We start from the raw sequence: 18,741 nt of genomic DNA on the forward strand, positions 1-18,741 counted from the left end.
TAGCATTGTTTAGATCTGATTAACGGGTGTATGTTTACTGTATTAACTTATGTGCTTTTGTATGTTTAAGAGTTTCATAATAAAAGTTCCACTTCATTTAACAAAAAAATCATTGGATGCTTCTAAAAATGGAGATCACTGCTTCATATCAAAGAGTCTGATTCATCAGCCCTGGGCTAGAAAAACAATTGTAATTTATGATAGAACCTTTTCTTTTCCCCTGTGATGCTTAAATTTGCAAACAAACATAAACAAAACAAAAAATCCAAAATCAAAAAGCCCCACTAGAGGAGAAATTACTCACATTGAAACTGCTTATTAAGTATAAAGCACTTTGTAACTGTTTGTGGTTTTGTTATTATTCTTGTTACCTAGAGTTTCCCCTTCTGTTTAGACTTCCAATAACTGGAAGATAAACTAGGTAAAATATGATAACTGAAAAGTAGAGTTTGACATTTTCAGTTACCCTTCCTTTTCCTTTTTCCTTGTTTTCTACAATTAGATTTTAGCATTTATCAAACATCTATATGTTCCTAAGTTATATTAAGAAAACAAGGGAGGGAATAATTTATATATGGCCCAGCCCTTCTTCTCAGGTAATTACAATCCATAATAATATGAACTGCTAAAATATGCAAAATACACAGGTTAAGTTAGTAATTAAACTATAACTTAAAAAGCAAGAATAAAAACAATTCTCACCTGGGTTCTTTCTAGTTGACAAGGTGGCATTTTCTTAATGTGAGTCATATGACATTTTAAGGAACTGCTATTAAAATTACTTAATCACCTAAAATTGTTTAATCCCTTGTGTGGTCACTGATATGGAAAAGTCTCAAACAGGATTAAAGCAGGATTCTGTTGCACATCACTGTGTTTTTGTGTGAAAGGTGATGACATGTTTCTCTGCCTCTTCTCCATGTCTTAAGGGAACAGCAGCAGCACTAGGATGCTGGCAAGTCAGTGTCTCTGATTACCACCACTGAGGCTTCTGAGAGCAGTTGCATAGCAGCAGTCTTATTTCAGTTACCAATCATGCCCTGATAGCCAAGTTCAGCGTTCAGGGGTTACTCCAATTTGCAGGTGGTGAACAACTTTTATTATTATCTTAATATTTACCAAGCTCTAGAGAAAGACACCATTTGGCTTTTTATCTTTCACTGGCAGTTGCTAATTTTAAGCCTTATTTTGACCAAAAATAGTGAGTACCAACTACTTAAAGTAAGTCATTTTAGTTGTATCAATTGCTATGATGATATAGTTGTTTAAAATGATACGCTTTTTATTATTTTTAAGAATTGTAGATGGTAGCAACAGCAATCCAAAGGAGAATTGTATGAAGTAGGATTTGTTTGGAGGGTTTTATTTGTGTTCTTTCAGATTAGGTTGGTATCAGAAGGGTGAAATCAAGTTTATTTGTGGTCTTCTCCTTTGTTTCAATTTATGATACAGGATTTTTAGGGTACATTTATAGGAGCATCATTTACCCTTCAAATTAACATAAGACAGAGATATCATAACTTTTTGTGAAAGAGAGAGAAACATTTTCCTAATTGGCATCCATCTATTTTTAAATTTTATATTTGGGTTTTTCTTCTCAGTGACCACAGAATCAGTTACATATAAAAGTAATTTCAAAAGGATTTCAATTTTACTCTAGTTTAATTATAGAGATAGGAGCCTTAGGAGCAAATTTTTCTACGTCACATGTCACATTAGTGGGGTTTTTGGTTTGTTTTCCTTTTTTCTCTCATATTTTTGAAATGTTATACTGCATTTTTGCCTCTTTGTGGTATATAATTCTATAATAAGATGTGTATAGAAATTAAGTATAGTACACATGGGGGAAATGCATTATATTATAGTGCCTAGAATATTTGAAGAGAAATTAGAATGTGGAGAATTAGTACAGTATGATGGTTAAAAAGCAAGCATTCCAGAGTCAGACTGCCTGAACTTGAAGTTTTACTTTGCGACTTAGCAGCTGTGTGACTCGGGAAAAGTCAGATAGCTTCTGTGTATCTCTGCTATTGATATATAGTTGATGAAGAAAATGAACTCTTCATATATTGTGCATTCTTGCTCAAAATTACATTAAATTTTCATAGGTAAAAAGTATTTCTCTCAGAAAAGCAAATGCTTATTTATTTATGACTGCTTGGAATGGTCTTGTCTCTCATTGTTATTTCCTTAGAAGTCAGAGTGAAAGGTGAGGTCCTTACTGTGGCCTACAGGATCTGCACACTGTACCCCCTACCCCAGTACCGGGACCAACACCAGCCTGCTACCTCTCTGACCTCATTTCCCACAACCCTTCCTACTGCTTTCTCCATTCCAGCCACACTGACTTCTTGGCTCTTTCTTGATCACACTAGGCATACTTTTGCCTTAAAGCCTTTGCTGAGCCTAGTCCTGTTGCCTAGAATGCTTTTCCCTTCCAGCATCTGCTAACTCAAGGCTAACTCACCTCCTCTTCTTTACTCAATATAATCCTTCTCCATAAGGTCTACCGTGACCACTTTGTATTCCCAACCCTCTTTACACAGCTCTGTTTTTCTACAGTGCTTGTCTTTTGCTAACTTATTTTGTTCTTTGTTTATCGTCTGTCTCCTTCCACTGGTATATAAGAATAATGAAAGCAAAGATTTTTGGTTGTTCACTGATTATCTCAAGTGCCTCAAGTATCTGGCAAATAAATATATGCACAAATGAAACTTTTTAAGTACTAGCAATATATTGGGTTTAAATTCTAACTGCTCACCTATTAACTAACTGTGTTACCTCGAGCAAGTTACTGAATACCTGCTTTGTGGAGTTGTTACATGGATTAAATGGTATCACATATTGGAAAGCACCTGGCCAGTGCTTGATAGCCAGGAAGCCTTCAGTAAATTCACTCAGCCAACAAATGTTTATTGAACATTTAGGATATACCAAGTATCATTTATAGGCACTGGCATACGTCACAGAACAAAATAGCCCCAAATCCCAGATATTGTGGAATTTTTTTTCTAGTTTCCTTCCCTTCCTTTGTTGTGGTAGTTTCTAGGAGGAAAGACTCATGATTTCACCTAGCCTGTTCAGTAGTCTCTCATCCTAGATTTATATTCAATTAATACTTATAGGTACCCTTTTTCCATTATTTTAAAACTACTTTTGCATTCAGTTATCTTATTCTTTGGGATGGCCTTAGGAAGAGGATTTTTTAATCCTCATTTTACAGATAAGCAATCTGAAACTTAGAAGCTGTGACTTATCCAAGGTCATTCAGCTAGGAGAAATTGGAGCCAGGATTTGAAGCCACACTTCCTGATTGAGTTCCCTGTTCTTTCTGTGGTGGCAGTTGTAGCAGAAACACCATGATGGCTTTTATTCATTTCACTGCCTATTTTATTTCAGTTCTACAAACATATATTGAGCCCCTACTAAAGGCCAGATATCAGCCCTGCCTTGGGGATGCAAAAATTGTTTAGTCCCTGTCCTGTGGAGTTCAGAGTTTAGCAGGGAAGTCTGTTGACACATCAGTGGGAATGCAGTGTGCTAAATGTAAGGCTGGCTCTATTTATAGATTCTTGGAAGCACGTAGGAGGGGCACCTAATCTAGAGCAGGGTCAGGACATGCCAAAATAGACACCTTAGAAGAGATCATGCCTGAGCTGAGTCTGAAAGGATAACTTAACCAGGAAAAAGAGAGGAAATATGAACAGTAGCATAGATTCATGATGACTATAGAGAATTGGAGGCTTTTAGGTTTGCTGGCGTGTAAAGCATGAAGCAGGGAATGGTCAGGGGTCGGCTAGAGAAGTTAGTAGCTACCAGATGATACCGTATTCTACAGGGAGAACTCTTACCAGGACCACTCTTTTAGGTACCTATAGGTCAAGTATCTACCCTGGTCCACTCAGCTATAGCCAGGGCTCTTCATGGTACAGAGCATACTGACCTGTATGTAAGGAATTGCTTAGAAGGGGCCTGTGGGAAAGAGGGCATACCATATACTCTGAGGCTTCCCAGAGGGAATAATGTTGCTGGAAGGCTCAGTGCATGGTTGGTCCAGGCAGAGGCATAGTAAAAGCCAAGCCAAGCTTGGAGATAGTGAATATTTAGTGGCATCAGCCCATTCAGCTATGTGATCTTCCTGGACAGCCTGATCATGGGACCAGATTTTAAACATTGATTCAGTTTTGATTTTGGATAGCTGATCATTAAGGGAATGGAGGTTATTGGTGATTAAATAGCTTCAGATAATTGGTCCGGGAGTCTTGGTTGAATAGAGAGAAAAGCAGGGTCACGGGGAAAAACGGGGTGGTCAAGAGACTAGCGGTTTCTGTGAGGTTGGAGAGTAGATGTATTTGGAGAAAGACATACCTGGTCCAGAAGAAAAGTCAGAAAGAAGAGTATGACTGTCTAAGGTGTCTGAGGTGAGGGATCTGAATAATGATAATATCTAGGGCGTGGTTCTAGGAGTGAGTGGCTGGAGAGGAGGTTAAACGTTATTGGAGTTAAGGAATTGTGAAGCTAGCATATTAGATGGATCACTACGCAGTTATTTACTAGCATGGTGTTAGGAGCTAAGAGACAGAGAAATATTGCAGGCTGGGGGCTAAAGTCCTTAATGAATAAAGGAAAGTGAAAGAGAGATTAATACATGAGAACGGCAAAGAGTGTGATAAAGGGTATTAAATCAAGGTCATATGAACCTCAAAGAATATGCTTTACTCCAAACCATTATTTTATGGAATAAAGGTTTGGAAGCAGTCGTAATAAGCTAGGAAAACCCCAGCTCCTCTTTCTAGTACCATTGAATATTGGTTAGGGAGAATGGAAAACGTCTATCAAATAGGGCTGTAAGCTAAACAGTCTTCTCGGGTGAAAACCATGTTTCAGTTATATCAAGGAAATGAAAACAGAATTTTGTAGTAGATTCTACTACCTCCATGAAATATCACTGACCACTTAGGGCAGTCTTACACTTTCCCTTATCTATATTCCTTAAACAACCATAATTTTATGTATATACTTCTGAGGTATTTACTGAGCACTTATTAAGCTTTAGACTCTGTGGTCGATGTTAAGATAGATATAGCATTATACCTTTCCTCAAAAGTTTAAGGGCCAAAGGGAACAATAATTATACATGAATAGCAGGACAAATCACCTTTCCAATCTTATTTTTCACTACTACTAATCATTCACCCACCAAACTAAATCTACTTAGTGTATACCCTGTGTATTGTTACCTCCATGACGTTTTTCATTTGGTGAAAATGAAACCATTTGGTGGTGCTGAATTCTCTTAGCTTTTGCTTGTCTGTAAAGGTTTTGATTTCTCCATTGAATCTGAATGAGATCCTTGCCAGGTAGAGTAATCTTGGTTGTAGGTTCTTCTTCCCTTTCATCACTTTAAACATGTCATGCCACTCCCTTCTGGCTTGTAGAGTTTCTGCTGAGAAATCAGCTGTTAATCTTATGGAAGTTCCCTTGTATGTTATTTGTCGTTTTTCCCTTGCTGCTTTCAATAATTTTTCTTTGTCTTTAATTTTTACCAGTTTGATTACTATGTGTCTCGGCATGTTTCTCCTTGGGTTTATCCTGTATGGGACTCACTGCGCTTCCTGGACTTGGGTGGCTATTTCCTTTCCCATGTTAGGGACATTTTCACCTATAATCTCTTCAGATATTTTCTCTGGTCCTTTCTCTCTTCTCCTTCTGGGACCCCTATAATGTGAATGTTGTTGTGTTTAATGTTGTCTCAGAGGTTTCTTAGGCTGTCTTCTTTTCTTATCCGTTCTTCTGCCTCCATTATTCTGCTATTGATTCCTTCTAGTGTAGTTTTCATTTCAGTTATTGTATTGTTCATCTCTGTTTGTTTGTTCTTTAATTCTTCTAGTTCTTTGTTAAACATTTCTTGCATCTTCTCAATCTTTGCCTCCATTCTTTTTCTGAAGTCCTGGATCATCTTCACTATCTTTATTCTGAATTCTTTTTCTGGAAAGTTGCCTATCTCCACTTCATTTAGTTCTTTTTCTGGGGTTTTATCTTGTTCCTTCATCTGGTACATAGCCCTCTGCCTTTTCATCTTGTACATAGCCCCTCTGCCTTTTCATCTTGTCTATCTTTCTGTGAATGTGGTTTTTGTTCCACAGGCTGCAGGATTGTCATTCTTCTTGCTTCTGCTGTCTGCCTTCTGGTGGATTAGGCTATCTAAGGGGCTTATGCACATTTCCTGATGGGAGGGACTGGTGGTGGGTAGAGCTGACTCTTGCTCTGGTGGGCAGAGCTCCGTAAAACTTTAATCCACTTGTCTCCTGATGGTGGGGCTGGGTTCCCTCCCTGTTGGTTGTTTGGCCTGAGGTGACCAACACTGGGACCTACCCGGGCTCTTTGGTGGGGCTAATGGCAGACTGTGGGAGGCCTCACGCCAAGGAGTACTTCCCAGAACTTCTGCTGCCAGTGTCCTTGTCCTCACAGTGAGACACAGCCACCCCCCACCTCTGCAGGAGACCCTCCAACACCAGCAGGTAGGCCTGGTTCAGTCTCCTACGGCTCCTTCTCCTGGCTCCCGATGCACACACTACTTTGTGTGTGCCCTCCAAGAGTGGAGTCTCTGTTTCCCCCAATCCTGTTGAAATCCTGCAATCAAATTCCGCTAGCCTTCAAAGTCTGATTCTCTAGGAATTCTTCCTCCCGTTGCCTGACCCCCAGGTTGGGAAGCCTGACGTGCGACTCTGAACCTTCACTCCAGTGGGTGGACTTCTGGTATAAGTGTTCTCTAGTTTGTGAGTCACTGACCCAGCAGTTATGGGATTTGATTTTATTGTTATTCCGCCCCTCCTACCGTCTCACTGTGGCTTCTCCTTTGTCTTTGGATGTGGGGTATCTTTTTTGATCAGTTCCAGTGTCTTCCTGTCAATGATTGTTCAGCAGTTAGCTGTGGTTCCAGTGCTCTCGCAAGAGGGAGTGAGAGCATGTCCTTCTACTCCGCCATCTTGAACCAGTCTCCCTCAAATTACTCTTTTATCATATGCCATTTGTCATCAACATTTTTGAAAGAAAGAATATATCATGGTATTCTGTGGAAAAACATGAACAACAGGTACTCTGAGTCAAAATATAGTTCAGAAGAATGAAGATGCATTAGGGATACCTTAACTGATTTTGTATATATTCTTTTTGTGTGTACACTGTGATATATGACAAAACCAGCCAAAGTAAGTCTTTAAAAAACTTATTTAATACAAAATAAAAATTTTAAGTGGTAAGGCATTGTGTTATAGTTTAATTGGCTGCTTTTTTCTTTGTATACATAAAATAATGGTGTGACTTACAATCACTGGTGTCCTAGATTCAAAGAAATATGATAGTGTTATTTTGTGATTAAATATGCCAGGCATTAAGAGCATGTACCTTCCCAATACATGTTGTGTCATTTATATTTGTATTTATTTCTAATCTTATATTAAACTACAGGCTCTTTGAGGGCAGAGTTTGTGTTTGTTTTATCTTTGTTTCCCTTACAACACCTAGTACAATGCTTTATAACATATACACATAAAATAAATAATAAATAAATGGATTAAAATATGAAGTATTATACAGTAAGTGCCACAGGAAGGTAAAGTACTATATGAGTGAACATCTGCTAGTAAATTCTCAATTAACTGCTTAACTGTAGTGTGTTAGAACTGTATTTATATATGGTATTTGGTATGGTCCTTAGGTTGAATCTCAACTTAGGCCAGTGGTTTTTGAACCAACTATAAATGATCCTAATAGAATTCTATAAATTTAGGTCTGGTTTGCTGACTACATTTACAAGGAAATGTGGTGACTCATCTTGATTGAATCATAGAAAGTAGTAAATAAAGCCTTTGCCTTAGAGGACAGATGACAGTGACTTTCTCTAATGATGCTAAGATTATACAGGAGATCAGGCAAATGCCTGTCTCTAAGAAATATAGTACTTTTTTTTTTTTTTTTCCGGTACGCGGGCCTGTCACTGTTGTGGCCTCTCCCGTTGCGGAGCACAGGCTCCAGACACGCAGGCTCAGCGGCCATGGCTCACAGGCCTAGCCGCTCCGCGGCATGTGGGATCTTCCTGGACCGGGGCACGAACCCGTGTCCCCTGCATCGGCAGGCGGACTCTCAACCACTGCACCACCAGGGAAGCCCAGAAATATAGTACTTTAAAAAATAGCCCTGTTTTTTCTCCCTCCAATCAATCTCAATACACCTACAATAAAAAACAGCCTGGGGAATAAAGAACAGCTTAAGGAATTATGTCTATGTGATATTTTCTAGTTTTTACCCTTATTCTTTGGGCTATAAGTACAAGAAATAACATAAGCATTTTTCTTCAGTCAGCTAAATAGCTCTACTTCTGATTCAAATAAGTTTGTTTCCATTTTTTCTCTAGCAGTGCTTGTGTGTTTACTTGGCATGGAAAAGCACTGTGGTAGTCCACACTACTGTTCACCAAATATCTCTTTCTAGATACATTATAGGATTGTACATTCTTTCCCTGTTGATGTTAGGTGTGGTCATGTGACTTTTTTGTCCCATAAAATGAGACCACTAATGACATGAAGCTTTAAGAGCAAGTACAAAATTTACCACACTTCCTTTATCCTGAGGCAGCAACTAATAGAAACACAAAGATGGAGCCTCCCTTAGCCTAAGTCCCTGAGTGAGGACAGCATAGTGCCAGGTCCCCGTCATATTTGACCTGCTCATAGACGCATAGTACATTTTGTGCCAGTAAGATTGTGGGGTTATTAGATAAGCATAACCTAGCTTATCATGATTAATATAGTCTTCACCCCAAAACAGTGGGCTTTAATGGTAACTAAAAGAATACAACAGATTTGATGTGCTGGTATTGGCCTAGTCTTTTTTTTCCTTCCTTATGGAAATATTTATTATACACAGCTTCTATAAGCTAATATTCATTACAAGGTGATTAGAGTCAATTCCATACATCAAAGTACTTTTCTTTGAATTATAGTCTTTTGTCAAGACATTTTGATATACTTCTATAAGATGTCCTTTCATCTGCCAACCGTAGAACTGCCAATTCATTCTTGCATTTATTCTTTTATTCAACAAACTTTTTTGAATGCCCATTATTTGCCAGGTGCTAAGACTAGGAAGATGTTCGAGGCACTCTAGATAGTTTGGTGGAAGTGGCAGAAGGTAAGCAGGGCTAAAAACTATAAGGCACTTTGTTCTTCTGAAGTCTGGGTGCTTCACTGGTTTCATACATGATACATACCTGTTTCATTTTAAAATAGTTAAACTACATTTAAAATTTAACTTCACAAGTACCATATCCAAGGTGACATAGATCAGATTTTGCCACTGCTGAGACCACCAACATATTACCTTAGAAGTTAGAAGTTTCTTTACCATAGCTAGTATAGAAACTGTTTAAGAAATAAAGTGCCATCTAAAAGTTTAATTCTTGGGCTTCCCTGGTGGCGCAGTGGTTGAGAGTCGGCCTGCCGATGCAGGGGACTCGGGCTCGTGCCCCGGTCCGGGAGGATCCCACATGCCGTGGATCGGCTGGGCCCGTGAGCCATGGCCGCTGAGCCTGCACGTCTGGAGCCTTTGCTCCGCAGCGGGAGAGGCCACAGCAGTGAGAGGCCTGCGTACCGCAAAAAAAAAAAAAAAAAAGTTTAATTCTTGACATATATACACCATCAAATGTAAAATAGATAGCTAGTGGGAAGCAGCTGCATAGCACAGGGAAAGCAGCTTGGTGCTTTGTGACTACCTAGAGGGGTGGGATAGGGAGGGTGGGAGGGAGACGCAAGAGGGAAGGGATATGGGGATATATGTATACATATAGCTGATTCTCTTTGTTATACAGCAGAAACTAACACAACACTGTAAGGCAATTATACTTCAATAAAGATGTTTAAAAATAAATAAATAATTGTTTAAAAAGTTTAATTCTCCCAGTTATCATAGAAGAAAAAATTTTTTATCACATTATCAGGTAGTTTCCAGCAGCTATATTTTACAAATTAAAAAATTAAAAGCTGAATTCTGTTTCTGGTCTTCATTATAAGAATCTGAGTATCTTTTGCAAAGGCAGTGCAGATGAGTTAGGAGACAGCAAGGTTCCCTTTTGATTCTTCTTCCCATCACTTTCTGCCTTTTCATTCTAGGGGTTCTTCAGCAAGCGCCTGAAAGGCTCCATCAAGAGGACCAAAAGCCAATCAAAGCTTGACCGAAACACGAGCTTTCGGCTTCCCTCCCTTCGCAATACAGATGACAGGTAGGAGTTCACTTGCTTAAAACAAAGAAAGAAATTTTACAGTGCATTTTGGTCTTCATTAACTTTGCATCAATGATAGTTGGAAAGATCCGATACAAAATTTACTTTTTTGTCTTGCTCATATTGAGGCAAGGTACAAAATATTGGCTTAAATATCCAACCAGTTTAAAAATCTTACAATATTGGAGACTGTGTGGATACCTAAGAACTAATTTAAGAATCGGTTGTGCTGTTTCTGTCGAATCAAGATCTAGTGGTCAGAGGTGTATCTTTCTTTAGTAGGATGACCATAAGGGATGACAATGGCTATAGCTAACATTTTTTGAGCACTGTACTAAGTGCTTTATATTCATTTTCTTGTTTAATCTTAATAATAACCCTGTAAGAGAAATATTAATATTATCACCATTTTATAGATGACAAGTCTGAGGAACAGAGAAGTTAAGTAATATTGCCCAAGGTTATACTGCTTAGTAAATAGCAAAAATGGTATTTAAACTTGAGCAATTTGGCTCTAAGAGTCCATGGTCTTCACTGCTGCATTGTTCATTGTGTATAGTATATGGACTCAGCCTCATTAATTTGCAGTCACATCTAGAAGATATGTATGAAAAGGAAGCCTGGATTTCAATAATTAGGACTACCAGCTTAAGCAAACCTCAAATGCATGGCTTGCTAAGGATAACAACCCTCTAAAATGATTGAATGTATGCTAGGACACATTTGTAATACTTCACGTCTCTACAATGTTCAAAATTTAGGAAATGGTACTTGTTGTTTCTTGACACGTCACCACCATCACCAGTATTTATTGAGTGCTTACTCTGTGCCAAGTATTTTTAATGTAGTATCTTATGTAATATAGCCCTAGATACTATTATTATCCTCATTTTACAGATAAGGAACTAAGGCAAAAGAGATTGAGAAATTTGCCCATGGTCACACAGCTAAGAGTAGAGCTTTGATTTAAACTCATGTCTGCCTTTCATAATTATACTCTTATTTATACTTGGGTGTATGTTTGGTTTTTTTTTTACTTTTGGTAATAAGTCCATTATTTCCAGTTATCTGCATAACAAACAGAAATATAGATTATAATCTCTATAATGGCAGATTATAGATTTGCCAGGCAGAGAATTACTCTCATTTTATATGTGAAGTAACTTGTCCCCCATACTGAGTTGATAAGAGGCTACTGCTTTATCAGCTCTTCTTATCCTTGAACCACGTTAGAGGTGTTCTGTGAAATTTGGAAGTATGTTCAATTTGCAGTGTAATTGTATTGTTAAATATGTCTTTTGTACCTTTTTGTTTTAAGGTAATCATTAAAAAAAGATCTTTTATTCTCATATTTTTCCCTTAGATTTTACTCTATAGCACAGGGAACTATATATATATAACTGAATCACTTTGTTGTACAGCAGAAATTAACACATTGTAAATCAACTATACATCAATTTTTTAAAATTACTTTTATCATTCACACAACCATTTACATTTTATCAGTATGATGGATGAATAGTAATAATAAACACATATACAGTATGTACTATGTGCCATACACTGTTCTAAGCACTTTACATAAATGAAGTCATTTAATCAACACAACAACCCAGGTTACAGTCATGACCTCATTTTGAAGATGAGAAAACTGAAACAGAGAAATTAGTAAATTGCACAAGTTCACACAGCTTAGAAGATGGCAGTACTGCGGTTCCAATCCAAGAATTCTAGCTCTTAAGTCTACATTTTTTAATTTATCCTATATTGCCTCTCACAAAAAAGGCAGGTGGGGAGCATTTCTTTGTTTTAATTTGTAGTTACCTAATGCCTGCTAAGTTGAACATCTTTTCACAAGTTTTCTTCTTCTATGACTTGATTATTCATCCCTTTGCCATTTTCTATTGAGCTATTTGTCCTTTTTGTTATGCTTTGAAGTAGTGCTTATTATTACTAGGGATTGTAAGCCACTATTATGCACGTTGTTAAAATTTTCTTCCAGTCTGTTTCTTGTGTTTTTAAATCATGTCTCTGAATTATATAGAAGTTTTAGATTTTCATTTGGTCCAACATGTCAGTCTTTTTCTTTGTTGGCTTACCTGACCAAATTTGACCAGAACACTGAACTCAAGAAGCCAGGGATCTCTTTCTCATTAAATTTCTCATTATGATGCTGTTCAAATCACTATATCTTACTTCTTCAGGAGGAGGAAATATTCTGCCTGGGGTATTAGGAGGATAATGAAGTCGTGATCATGATATTTTGAATTCTTCAGGCTTTTTGATAACAACAAACCTTATCTGCACTCATTACATTTTAAAAAGATAAAATTATCCTCATGAGGTCTGAGCTACTGCTTTCAGATGGCAGAAAAACAGTTGTAAATGAGTTAATTTCATCTAAAGAAGGTTTACTACATATGATAAGTAAGCTTTTCTGTGCAAAAGAACATAGGGTATTTTAACATGCAGACTTAATTGATCAAAAAGACCCTCCAGGTTTGTCTAGCCCAGTGATCTGCAAGTTGTAGACTCTGCTCTAAGGCCCTGATGGAATTTGGTACCAATGTTGCTTTGGGGATCAATTTATGATGATGCTTAAACTCAGAATTTCCTTTGTGAAGTTGTGGGGCATAGTCATAAGGAGTAAAACTTTGCCAAATAACATTTTTAAGAACCAAATTTCTTGATACACAGTAACATATCTAATTGTGACAGTTATGTACAGACTAGAAAGCCATTTGCTACCAGGGAATATAGAGTAACTAAAGACACAGCCCCAACCTCAAGGTGTCCAGTAGAAGAAGTAAATACTCAGGAAGAAATGGTATAGGGGAGGTGAGATTACTTCTTGTTAGGTGGACCAAGAAAGACCTTAGAGGGCAGTGGCCTGTGAGTTGAACCTTAAAAAAGCAGGTATAATTTGAACTGAGAAACAGACACATGGAGAGAGCATTCCTCAGAATGGAAATAATGAGCAAAAGAAGAAAACAGGAAACTACAGAGCTTGAAAAGAAATACTGAGTAGTTCATGGTATATAAAGGAGTGAGGTAGGAAATGATTGGAAAGGTAAAGTTCCAATTTTTACATTGATAGGTAAAAAACTTTGTGTGTTTTTGTCTTAAAAATGACTCAGTATAAGAAACAGAAATATGAACTCCATCTTTGATGAAACTAGGATAAATTTGAATGATAGATTACTTAAAACTAGAGGAAGATCAGGGCTTCCCTGGTGGCGCAGTGGTTGAGAGTCCGCCTGCCGATGCAGGGGACACAGGTTCGTGCCCCAGTCCAGGAGGATCCCACATGCCGCGGAGCGGCTGGGCCCGTGAGCCATAGCCACTGAGCCTGCGCGTCCGGAGCCTGTGCTCTGCAACAGGAGAGGCCACAACAGTGAGAGGCCCGCGTACCACAAAAAAAAAAAAAAAATTAGAGGAAGATCAGACGTAGTTGCCTGCAGAAGGAAATTCTGAAAAAAAGTCTATCGCTTAATGATTCAGATCAGTTGCTAATTAACAGATACTCAAAACGGTAATGGCTTAAACAAAGTAAAGTTATATTTTCTTCACCTATAAGAAGTCTGAGGGTGGGCAGTCTAGGACTAAGGGTTCAGGGCTCTTTGTGGGCTTTTTCCTCTGCCATTCTCAAGGTCTTCAAGGATCTCTTTAGGAACACAAGTTAGCTACTGGAGCTCCAGCCATAGCATCCATGTTTCAGGTACCAGAAAAGAGGGGCCCATAAAAGGACACCTGTCTTCCAACCAAGTTATCTCCCTTTAGAGCAATTTCCCTGAAACCTCACCCAGTGGCTTCTCATTGTCACTTTTATCTGCAAGAGAGACTGGGAAATGTTATACATGGGTACGTTGTTGCCCCCAATAACACAAGAGTCTGTTATCAAGGAAGGAGGAAAAGATGGGCATTAGGAAGACAGCTAGCATCTCTAACAGAAGAAAAAGGTTGATTTACCCACTCACCCCCAGAACTCTGGAAAGATTCAGCTCCCACCCAGCTCTAGCAGGCCAGCAGCCAGGCGTACATTCATCACACAGCAAATTTGAGAAACTGAACCAGATAAAAAGACCTACAGATACCAACATTTATGTTCCTACGTTACAATGTCAGCTGGTAATTCTACTCCTAAGTATATCCAAGAGAAGTGAAAAACGTATGTCCCCACAAAAATTTGTAACATGAATGTTCGTAAACATTGTTTATAGTAGCCCCAAAGTGGTAATGACCCAAATGTCCATCAACTGATGAATGGATATACAAAACATGATATATCCATGCAACGCTGTATCATTCAGTCATAAAAAGGAATGAAGTACTGATACATGCTACAACATGGACAAACCTTGAAAACTTTATACAAAGTGGAAGAAGCCAATCACAAAACACCATATAATGTACAATTCCATTTATGTGAAACATCCAGAATAGGCAAATCTATGGAGACAGTAGATTAATGGTTGCCAGAGGCTGGGGATATAGAGCAGGGGAAAGTGATGAATGAAGAATGACTGCTAATGGACATGAAGTTTCTTTTTGGAGTGATGAAATGTTTTAAGCTTAGACTGTGGTGATAATTGTACAACTCTGAATATACTGAAAATGGTACACTTTAAATGGGTAGATTTTATGGTATGTTAATTATATCTCAATAAAGATGTTAATTTTTTTTTAAAAAACAACAGCTGGCCAGGAAGTACTCTGCAGTGAAACTCACTAATCTGTAAGCTCTATTCCAGCACACAAAGCTTCCATTGAGTTCTTTAGTGCTTTAATCTTAAATATAAACAGATGGCCAAGAATCTCCAGATATTTGAGGAAATTCTTCAACATGAAAGGCAGAGAGAAAAACAAATAAATAGGAGAGAGAAAAAAGAACCCAGAAGAAACAGAGACAATGCATAGAGCCAAAAACAACTTCAAAGCATAATAAATATTTTCAAAAGATAAGATAGTGCATCTATGAAACAATAAGATGCTATAAGAAAAGGAACCTCAAAGAAACAAGAAAGAGAGCTTGGAAATTGAAATATAAAAGCTCAAGTCAAGTCAATCTCCCAGAAAGTAGAACAGAAAATGAGAAAATCAATCCAGAAGGTTCTAGTAAAAGAAAAGTTTTATTAGAAAACTTTAGAGAGGAAATTGTCAAAGAAATAATACAAGAAAATTTCCCAAAACAAGAAAATATAAATATCCAGATTGGAAAGGCCACCAAATTCCCAATACAGTGAATGAAAAATGACAAAAGACTTTCCAACACACACACACACACACACACACACACACACACACACACACACCAATTCACATCATCATGAAAGAACACACCACCAAGGCTTTAAAAAAAAAATCTTAAAAGCTTCTAGAAAGAAAAAATAGGTTACATACAAAGGAGGTATGAAAGGATTGCATTGGAATTCTCAATAGAATATTGAAAATCAAAAGTCAGTGGAGCAGTGTTTTCAAAATTCTGAGTGGAGGTTATTTTCAACGCAGTATTCCATACACAGGACAGTCCTTGAATGTCAGATGAGGAGTGTGGATTTTATTGTATAAGCAATGGGGGGTCTTTAAACATTTTTGAGCACGGAAGTGACCTAATCAGAATTGTGCCAATTATAGATTAATCCAACAATGGAATTTCAAATGACTTGGTTTACAGAGACTAAGTTTGGGAGACCGATTAGAAAAAAAAAAAAAAGCTATTGTAGGAAATAAGAAAGACTCTAAAGAGGGTAGTTGGCAGTGGGAATGAAGAGTCAGTGACAAGATAGGAGAAGCATTTTAGAGGCAAAATCAATAGGATGTCACAAAATCATCATTGTTCCAAAGCCATCTAATCAGATAAAAGCCAGTAAAGTGATTTCCTAGAATCAATATTGGCAGCATTTTCACATTAAAGCCATGTCATGTGGAAGGGTGTTGGGACAGGAGAAGACTCTGCCTTATTTCTGCCTTATATTGAAATGCACTTTGAAAAGTTTGAAAAACTAGGAAATACTGAAAACCCGTGGTTATACAGGATTGTCAGGCATTCCAGGATTTCGAATGCCTGTCAGGTTGCCAACCTTACTCTGGAAGTGCTACTTAAATTTACCAAGTCTTGAGGTAAAGATAAGCACATGGAATAGAATTTTCTCAACTCCTTCAAACGTCCTTCAAGTAAAAACCTTTGCAGTAATGTCTTCGATTCTGAGGCTCACTGACAAAGCATGGTTTTAAAGTAGTCCGCTTATTCTTTGTCAGGAGGATACCTAAGAATAAGTGTAGTGTTCATTTGTAGGGTGTATATACTCAGCTTCTTGAGTTTCTCCTAATTAGAACTAATTTTTTAACTCTCTTTTTTTTTAATTTGTATACTCACAAGAAGTTGTAGAGTCTTGCAAGCACTTCCCCCAATAGTGATATCTTATAACTGTAGTGTAATATCAAAACCAGGTAATTGACATTGGTACAATACTGTTAACTAGACTACAGATTTTATTTTTCACCAATTTTTATGTGCACTCATTTGTGTGTGTTTATAATTCTATGCAATTTAATCCTATGTATAGATTTGTGTAACCACCACCACGATCAAGATACAGAATTATTCCATTACCAGAAAAGAATCCCTCTGCTACTCTTTACAGTCATACCCACCTCCCCACACCCATCCCTGTCCCCTAGCAACCACTTTTTGTTTTCTACCTCTATGGTTTTGTTATTTCAAGAATGTTATATAAATGGAATCATATAGTGTATAACCATTTAAGATTGGCTTTTTCTTTCACTAAATAAAATGCCCTTGAAATCCCTCCAAATTGTTGCATCTGTCAATAGTGTGTTTCTTGTTATTGCTGAGTAGTATTCCATTTTATGGATGTATCAAAATTTGTTAACCAATCACCTACTGGAGATCACTGGTTTCTGATTTTTAGCTATTAGGAATAAACTGCTGTGAACAGTTGTGTACACATAAGTTTTCACTTCTCTGCAGTAAATACGCAAGCGTGCAATTGCTGGGTTGTATGATAAGTACTTGTTTAGGTTTAGAGGAAACTGCCAAACTATTTTCCAGAGTACCTGTACAATTTTACATTCCCACCAGCAATCTTTATGGGTTTTGTGTGTGTGTGTGTGTATGTCCCAAGACATTTTCACCTGTTTTCTTTTAGAAGTTTTATGATTTTTAGCTTTTATATTTAGGTCTATGATCCATGTAGCTAATCCATGGTTACTCTAAATCAAAGGTGTTGACTCCGAGCCTATTGGTGTTCACTTCGAGATAGTAATCAAAACTTCATACTTAGCCCAACCAAGCCAATTGCAGACAGTCTGCTTTTGGAGAAGGGAGTATTGTAAACTACTTACTTCTCTCTTCGCATCTACTCTTCACATCCAGCTTAACTACCCGTGGTTTTAGGTGCCCTCCAGATTTGGGGCAAGGGGAGAGACAGAAAGGAGGGGAAAGGTAATAAGAAAAGTTTTAGTACTATCTTAGCCTTCCATAATGCTCTCTGAGTCTGGCAGATGTTTAAAGCTGACTCTTCTATCATGAGGTACTTTGAAGAATTCTTCAGAAATGTCTCATCTTTGAGGAACTCTCATCTATGGTTCTTTTGAGTTTCCTGGGTACATTTCTATTCTAGGTGTTCACTTGCAACTCCTTCCACAGTTTCTAGGAAGGAATTTTTGCTGTCTAGTCTTCACCCTTCCAGTCCTCTGGTCTACAGGAAATATTCACACATCCTTTGCCCTGACAAACCTCTAGGAGTGCAGCCTAATCCAAAAGTATCAACTTGGGCTGTGCTACCAACAGTTAGTCATTTCTCATCCTCTAGATTTCCCAGATAAAATCAGACTCCACCTTGTAGGCATTCCCTACCAATATCCCTTGTGTGTGTTGGGGGGAGGGGGGGATGGGAGGGATGAGGCTCACAGCTTTCTCCAAAAATTATCTCTCACAAAATCCTTTCCCTTCTCCATACTGTCACCACTTTTTATAGTCCTGCTCTGACTGAAAGGTTCAAGGTAATGGAATAGGTTCCAAAACATTTCCTTTGTAGATTCTACAGTTTGGTACTTCACTGCAGCATGCACCTGTTTTACCTTAGAGTCTCAATTTGAAACTTCAATTTTAATATCTCATCACATATGTATATAATACTTTAATCTACAGTCTTGAGCATAACATACAAAATGGAACATGGCTCTGTCCATTCCCTAACTCTCAGCATTGTCTCCTACCACTCCTACCAGAAGTCCATCATTTACTTACTAAACTGTTTCATATTTCTCTACTTTTAATCTTGCTGCCCTCTCTATCCCAAATACCATATCCTATTCCTACACCGTGTCCTTTGATATGCAGCAGTACCCAAGTCAGGAGTCATATGCTCCCTGACTTCTTTTCCTTGTTCTTCCTGTGCATCATTCTAGACTAAGCATCTGCCCCATATACCCTACCC

The 18,741-nt window shown here is 37.9% G+C and overlaps 1 protein-coding gene across 12 annotated transcripts in view; it reads left to right on the forward strand.

The window, feature by feature from the left end:
• RASAL2 (RAS protein activator like 2) overlaps positions 1-18,741 on the forward strand; it is a 380,363-nt gene that overhangs the window by 315,301 nt on the left and 46,321 nt on the right. For all 12 annotated transcript variants that reach the window (XM_067728748.1, XM_067728749.1, XM_067728751.1 and 9 more), the window contains one exon: positions 10,170-10,279. In XM_067728748.1, the coding sequence (XP_067584849.1) occupies positions 10,170-10,279 (110 nt within the window). The remainder of the gene's footprint in view (positions 1-10,169; positions 10,280-18,741) is intronic.

The sequence above is a fragment of the Pseudorca crassidens genome, chromosome 2 (genome assembly GCF_039906515.1).
Source record: "Pseudorca crassidens isolate mPseCra1 chromosome 2, mPseCra1.hap1, whole genome shotgun sequence".
NCBI classification, from domain to species: domain Eukaryota; kingdom Metazoa; phylum Chordata; class Mammalia; order Artiodactyla; family Delphinidae; genus Pseudorca; species Pseudorca crassidens.